Genomic DNA, 7,495 nt, shown 5'->3' on the forward strand with positions numbered 1-7,495 from the left:
TCTGTCAACTATGGTCTGGTATTCAGCAAGTATGTAACTAACTTTGCACCACCCGGCTTGACAAGTATCAACCAAGCAGAAGGTACCGTCTAGATAAAACTGTGTGCTATTGCCAGTATTTTATATTGTACCATGCTTTGGTGGAGGATATTTATTCATGTATTTGTTTGAATGTACAGGGATAGGCTTACTGCTTTGGTGGAGGATATTTATTCATTTGAATGTACAGGGATAGGCCTACTGTTGCTTTGGTGGAGGATATTTATTCATTTGAATGTACAGGGATAAGCCTACTGCTTTGCTCGAGGATATATATTCATGTATTTGTTTGAATGTACAGGGATAGGCCTACTGCTTTTGTGGAGGATATTTATTCATTTGAATGTACAGGGATAAGCCTACTGCTTTGGTGGAGGATATATATTCATGTATTTGTTTGAATGTACAGGGATAGGCCTACTGCTTTGCAGGAGGATATATATTCAGGTATTTGTTTGAATGTACAGGGATAGGCCTACTGCTTTGGTGGAGTCAGTATAAATCGACTGTCCCTTTGTCCCGCCATAGAAAAAAAAGCTTGCATTCCTGGTGAACAGCCATGGTGAATCAGTATGAATATGGGTGTTTGGTAAAAAAAACCTCTTTTTATTCATTCAATTGTTTTCAGGGCCAGGAAAATGCAGACAAATGGAAGAAAAGGCCTGAAATAGAATCATAAGGCACAGAAATAGTTTGAAAACGGTTTACTGTTTTACCATGCTCTCTTATAACACAACAGTTTAAGAAAGAAGCGTTTTTCCTTTCTGACGTCAAAATCAGGCCACATGTTGCACCTTTAAATGTTGACCTACCTCACTGAAATGGGATGATTTTCTAACGCCAGTGCTGCTTTTGACTTGACATCAAATAATAAATATCTGTAGCCATACGGAAAGAGCAATTCAAATTCTCTGTTTGACCAAAGTGACAAATGTGAAATACCATCATGCTGGTAATAATTTGCTGTCGTGGAGATGAGATTAATGCTGCCACCACCTTTGTTAAACCAGTTTGGTCCGGGAGAGGAGGACAGAGGGGAGGAAAAGGAGATGAGGGAAAAGAGAGGAAGAAAGAGGAGGGAAATGAACGAAATCGGTTGAGAAATGTAAACGCTATAGTGCTTTTTATCCAGAAAAAAACATAGACATATATACCATATCTATATATGTCTGTGGAAAAAACGCAGCTCCACCGTTTACTTGCGTTTGTTTACAGGCCAGTCTTCACCTCTCCAATATGGCGGCGATGTTGACGTACGATCCAAAGGTCTATGTATATGTCTATGGACGCTGCAACCGTCTCTGTGCCACTCGCCATCTTTGGCAGCGTGAATTTTGGGCCTTTGAGACACTGGAAGGGAAACTGGTATTGAAACCCCGGATATTTTCCCCCCAAAATAAAAGTCTTTTTGTTTATATGTGGTTTATTTGGCACAGTATGCTGCTTCAATAGATCATAGATTACAAATAGACTTAACAGTAAAGAAAAACACCGTTAATAAAAAATGGCAATGATAATGATCCACTTGAAAATAAATCACAATAATCAAAATCACTCAAGCACTGAATTTAAGCAAAGTCCTTAAAGGCATCCTATAATGTCTCAGATATAACCCATTTAATCATATTTTTCTTACTTACAATCTTATTCATTTAATTTAATTTTGATATTTTTTCAAAATATTTAGTTTTTTTCAATGACAGTCTTCTGTGGGCCAATCTTCCAGTGCCTTTTAGTTCCAACTTTATATTACTGCAGGATTTTAGGCAGAAGGTGATTTAGTTCCAAAACATTTTTACAATTACAATATACAAATGTTTCCAAAATAATGTTTTCTTTCAGCTCTGAGTAACTAGTCTGGCCCCGTTATTTTCGATGGAGGACATTTAATTTGTTCTCTTGCAATAATACTCGTGGCGCATGCGTAATTCGAAGAGGCTGGCAAATCGTACGTATGCTAGAGGTGTTCTATTCTCTTGCGGACGCTGCTCAAGACTAAGCAAACCCCAGACATTTTAATGTTGGCTTAAAATGGCCGGTATTAAAGGTAAACAATTAAGCCACTGTCTTTAAGATGAACTAGTGACATAGTATTTTTTTCTCTTGTGAGATAGACGTTTATGTTACTTATATGTGAAATAGTCCTGTGCTAGCTATTGCTAGGTTAACCAGAACGGCTAACGTTATGGGTTGAAGCATTTGGCTTCCACTGGGCCAGGTCTGAGCTTAGACTGCAACGTAAAGAACTTGTTATATATAAACTGATGTTTATATAAACTAATGTCAGTAAATAGTGTGTCGGTGTATGGGCTGTTGCCTGTGTATTAACAGTGAGTTGAAAACGAGAAGATGTATTCGTTAATAGCTAGGACAGTAAGCTAGCCACATAGGATAGCTAGCTAGCTTGGTTAGCTAATTAAGTCATTTGGAAACGGTACTTTAACGCAGCCATGCTAGCTGCTTGCCTGTTAGCTAAGAATAAAACATGATCGGATAAGGCTGTCTAGCTAAAGGGCACATTGCACAAGTGCAGGATCTAGAGAATGCTGGCGATACACTTGTAAGACTTGTTAACTGATAGTCATGTTATTGTTAGCTGAATGCTAGTTGACCAGAATGTGCAGCAACTCGTACTTACAGCTCTCAACCTAACGAGCAGTGATGTTATCAGTGGGAGCTGCTTGCTTGTTGTTATTTGTCACAGACTGTGAAACCAATGGTTCCTCATATATGTTTTAAGTAATGAAACAACGGAAACAAGAAGTTGTACTTGACGGCCTTTGTGTATGACAAACAGTACGGTTTAATTTTCTAATACCAATGACCTACATTCTACAGAACTACATTCTCATTTCAACGACTACAGTCTCTCGTTGTCGACCTCCTGTGTAGCCTTAAGTCATGGTACTTGATAATCCCTCCAGGCAAAACCATCTGACATATCACATGAGTTCTTCTCAGCAGTTTTCTCTTTCAGCTGATGACTTCCCTTCATTCGTTAACATATTTTGGCTGAAAGCTATTCTTTATCATTTTTTCTGTTCCTGAAATTGGACAACTCCCCCTTCACATCAAATATTGTGATATACGTTGCCTGTGGTAAAGAATGTCTTGTTGGTGTGCTGAGAGTACAATAAGTATGTTTGATGTATATGATGGTGTCAGTTAATGTAAAAGCAAGTTTCCATTATCCTTAATTTTGTTTTAGTCTTAACCAAAGTGTTTCTGCCAAATCCTTCTGTTTTTGTAGCCTTGATCAGCTTGTCCTTTGGTGGAGCCATCGGACTGATGTTTTTGATGCTTGGATGTGCACTGCCAGAGTACCAGTAAGTGATGGCCATGCTCATTACCCCATAATAACAATGGTGGACATTGTTTATTTGAGGAACCATGTGTGATTACATGGGCTTATTGTTTATCCTTTCCTGTTTTTTTGTTTACAGACGATACTGGCCCCTGTTCCTTCTCTTCTTCTACATCCTGGCTCCGATTCCCTACTGCATCTCACGAAGGGTGGTCGATGAAACAGACTCTGCCAGTAATGCCTGCAAAGAACTGGCCTTATTTCTCACGACCGGGATAGTGGTGTCTGCCTTTGGACTGCCCATTGTTTTTGCCCGTGCAGAAGTGGTAGGTCTATTCTATTGACGGCATATGAAAATAATGTTTTGTGTTAACTGCAGTGTAGTGATTGAAAAGCCAGATATTTTATGCATTTTCTTGGCTGGGATTTGCTCTTTGTAGACTTCACTTGGATTCTGTTCTGTGCTGTGCCATTGTTGTTGTCTGATTAATTCATGTTTTCCCTGACAGATTGCCTGGGGAGCTTGTGCACTTGTGTTAACGGGCAACGTAGTCATCTTCACCACCATCTTGGGATTCTTCTTGGTCTTCGGATCCAATGATGATTTCAGTTGGCAGCAGTGGTAAAGTGAGGCCGGGACCGGGGACCGGAGTCCTGAACTGTTTTTTATGACTCACATTGTAATTATTATTACTATTGTTGTCGTTGTTGTTATTTATGAGACCGCCCATCCATAGTCGCAGGAACACAGTGCAATAAGCTGTTTAAATGTCATGGAAATGTTGAACTGACGTCAGACCAACACCTTTGTTTGAACTAGGCTGAATGTCTGAATCTGACATTGTTTTTTTATTTTCTTTTGGTTTGTTTCAATCTGCATTTATTTCCAATTATTCTGTTCATTGATCCTCCATGGGCAGGTATCCCAGTTTATGATCAGCTCGGTGACAGAAGACCTTGTCATAGTGTTGGGAGAGAATGAAAACCAGGACATATTCTCAGTTTCCATGGTGCTTTAAGAGCACAGATGAGTTGGGTTGTTAAGTTCAGACTGTAGTATTGCTATTTGGAACAGAGAATATAACAGATTCAACATACGCCATTATTATGTTGAATGAATAGCACAAAGGGATACTAGTTTTGCTGCTGACTGGCAAGTAAACTACTCTGGTAAACCCTACTTATCATTGGGAAGTGGGAAGAGAGTGTTCTCCCTCTAAGTTTGGTCTAGGTTCAGTGTGTATGGACAGGCAGTTCATTACTCTAGCTTTGCATCTCCGTTGAATATATTGACACAAATAGGTGAAAAGCTTTTGAGGTCAGCTTGGACTGATTGAGAACGACAGAGTAGCTTTTTACACCACATATGGGTGGCTGCCTCTCGCATTAAACATAGTCAAATACACTGTCTGCTTTTACCATGGAAATGGTCATCAGTAACCAATCATGTAACATATTGCGAATAATCCAGTTATCACGTTTATTGCGGCATGGCACGTATGTCATGGATTTGCATTGGAGAGAGGTGGATGACAAAAAAAGAAAAAAGAAACCAGGCTTTTGCTATTGCTAGTAAGTTACTGTTGAAAAATTCTCAAGAGATTCGTGCTGAGTATCAGCTGGGGAGTTAGCTGTTACATGTTAATGGAATTAGCTGACGCTAGGTCAGGAAGCATCTGTTTTGCCATGTGTACTATATTAGGCGCCCTCTCTTAGTGACTTTGACCCTTGCGTGGGCGCATCACAAGTTCTCCAGCGTTAACTCCTAGGTTCACTTTCTGTGCGTATTGTCTATACTCCATAGGGATTATACATGTTAAAGAAAAAGAATCATCCAAAAAAAAAAAAAAAGAACATTTTCAGAAGCACTGATGAGAATCTGGTACCTCTCTCTCTCTGTCTGTTTATTTATTGATTTTGTTGTTTTATACTCTCTCTCTTAGCCATTGTGTTGCTCTCCTGCAGAGACCATATTTCCTGTTACATTCTGGTTTGTTCTTGTTATTATGACAGCCCTTTTGCACCTTTTACATATTTTTAGCAAGATGTCTTGATTTTGGAATCATTAGTTATCTTCGCAGTAATGCACTGGCAGGAGTACCTATGTTTTTCTGACATTACATGCAGTTACATGTCTGACAAAGCTATCCAAATCTTTATATAGTACTGAGGAAATTGTTTGCCTACCTTCATGCACAACATTTTTGTTCTCAAAAACAAATATATACCTTAGCAACTAGGTCATCGGCTTTCATAGAAAGACACTGAGGTGATTTATATTAAGAATCTATAATGACATTGGGAGAACTTGTCAGTCTGAATTGCATGAATCAGAAGTTTGGTCTCTGGACCAAATATTGAATTTAAAATCTGCTCGGCCTGCTTCATGGAAGACCGTAAACGTGTCCTCTTGCCCATCAGAGCTCAGAATCGAATCTCTCCATGTAACAAGAGGCTTTGTGTTGATGTCCGACGCTGTTTTATATCTATGCCTTTGTGTGTTAAAGGGGCTCAAGTCAACATGGTGATTTCTTTTTTTAAATAAATGCCATTTTTGAATCTATGTCAGCTTTGTTTATCTCAACAGTACATACCTCGACACATGTTTTGCTTTGTGCTAAAGTGCTACAAATGAGTGTATCAGTGTAGTAATTATGTGCTGTAATTGTTTTGGTATGCTGTTCTAAAACTGGGCAAGTTAAAAAAAAAAAAAACAACAAACAAACAAAAACCTAATGATCAGACGTCGCCTCAAGCACATGTTGCAGTAGACCCTTGGGTGGATGTAGCATGTGGAGACCAGGCTTTTGTCTCCCTCAGCTGGCCGAAAACGCACAAGGTTGTAGGTGTAACAGTGAGGCAGTGTAAAGTACCTCAGTACCTCTGTGGGGTTGATGTAGTTTACTTGTGTTCTCCTTCTCCCTCTCATCCTTCCCAAGGTCACTTTACTCTTCTTAGAAAGACTACTGTTAATGTGTAAGTTCCTCTCATCCTTCCCAAGGTCACTTTGCTCTTCTTAGAAAGACTACTGTTAAAGTGTAAGTTCCTCTCATCCTTCCCAAGGTCACTTTACTCTTCTTAGAAAGACTACTGTTAAAGTAAGTTCCTCTCATCCTTCCCAAGGTCACTTTACTCTTCTTAGAAAGACTACTGTTAAAGTGTAAGTTCCTCTCATCCTTCCCAAGGTCACTTTACTCTTCTTAGAAAGACTACTGTTAAGTAAGTTCCCCATCCCCCAGGTCACTTATACTCTTCTTAGAAAGACTACTGTTAAAGTGTAGTTCCTCTCTCCTTCCCAGGGTCACTTTGTCTATACTTAGAAGACTGTTAAGTGTAAGTTCCTCTCATCGCTTCCCAAGGTCCTTTAGCTCTTCTTTAGAAAAAGACAGTTACTGTTAAAGTGTAAGTTCCTCCGCATTTCTGAGCCTATACTCCATCCACTGCAACAATTAAAACATTTATAAGGGGTTTGGGATGTGTAATTGGGGAGGGCTGGAGGCCTTATTCTGTCGTATGGATGAATATCATGATGTAGAGAAGTCCCCAATGGTTGAAGTCTACGTCAGCATCGCCCTTGGACTGATTTTGAACCAGTAGATGGTTTGTTGAAGCCATTTTTAACCCATAATATGGCTGACGTATATAAATGGTAGATTTTTTTCAATATTAGCACCAGCATTGATGTGTGTCATCACAGTACTGTCACAATTTAGTTTACAGGTCAAAATTAAAGTGTACACTACCTCTTTAAGTGGTTAAAAGAGGCTGCTTTTTATATTAATTCAAAAATAAAATAATGTATTGTTATTTTTTATAACCAATTCATGTGATTCATGTCATCTGAGTGAGGTGATATTTTATGATATTCTGATCAGCAGTGACTGAATGTGCAGCTTTCCTCTGTGATACATTTTTATAAGTCATAATGCACACTACTCGATGTCTTGACAAATTATTGTCAGTTTCATCAATATTGTATTGAAACATAATAGAAATGAGATATCTCTGGTTCTAGATGACCGATCATGATATACATATACAGGCGGGGTATACATTACGGCAACTCAGAATAAGAATCTGCTGTTTATCTCGGTTACCAAGGTGCCCACTTTGGGCCCATTCTGCCTTACTGATTGGCTTTTCTGTTTAGTT

The 7,495-nt window shown here is 39.0% G+C and overlaps 1 protein-coding gene across 1 annotated transcript; it reads left to right on the forward strand.

Moving 5' to 3' along the window:
- Positions 1 to 1,980: 1,980 nt before the first annotated feature.
- Positions 1,981 to 5,906, forward strand: LOC105906558 (leptin receptor overlapping transcript like 1). The gene is made up of 4 exons (XM_042706082.1): positions 1,981 to 2,086; positions 3,290 to 3,365; positions 3,483 to 3,669; positions 3,853 to 5,906. Exons 1-4 carry the CDS (start codon positions 2,071 to 2,073, stop codon positions 3,967 to 3,969), a joined length of 396 nt encoding a protein of 131 aa, XP_042562016.1. The 5' UTR covers positions 1,981 to 2,070; the 3' UTR covers positions 3,970 to 5,906.
- Positions 5,907 to 7,495: the final 1,589 nt, after the last annotated feature.

This window comes from Clupea harengus, unplaced genomic scaffold (assembly GCF_900700415.2).
Source record: "Clupea harengus unplaced genomic scaffold, Ch_v2.0.2, whole genome shotgun sequence".
NCBI lineage: Eukaryota > Metazoa > Chordata > Actinopteri > Clupeiformes > Clupeidae > Clupea > Clupea harengus.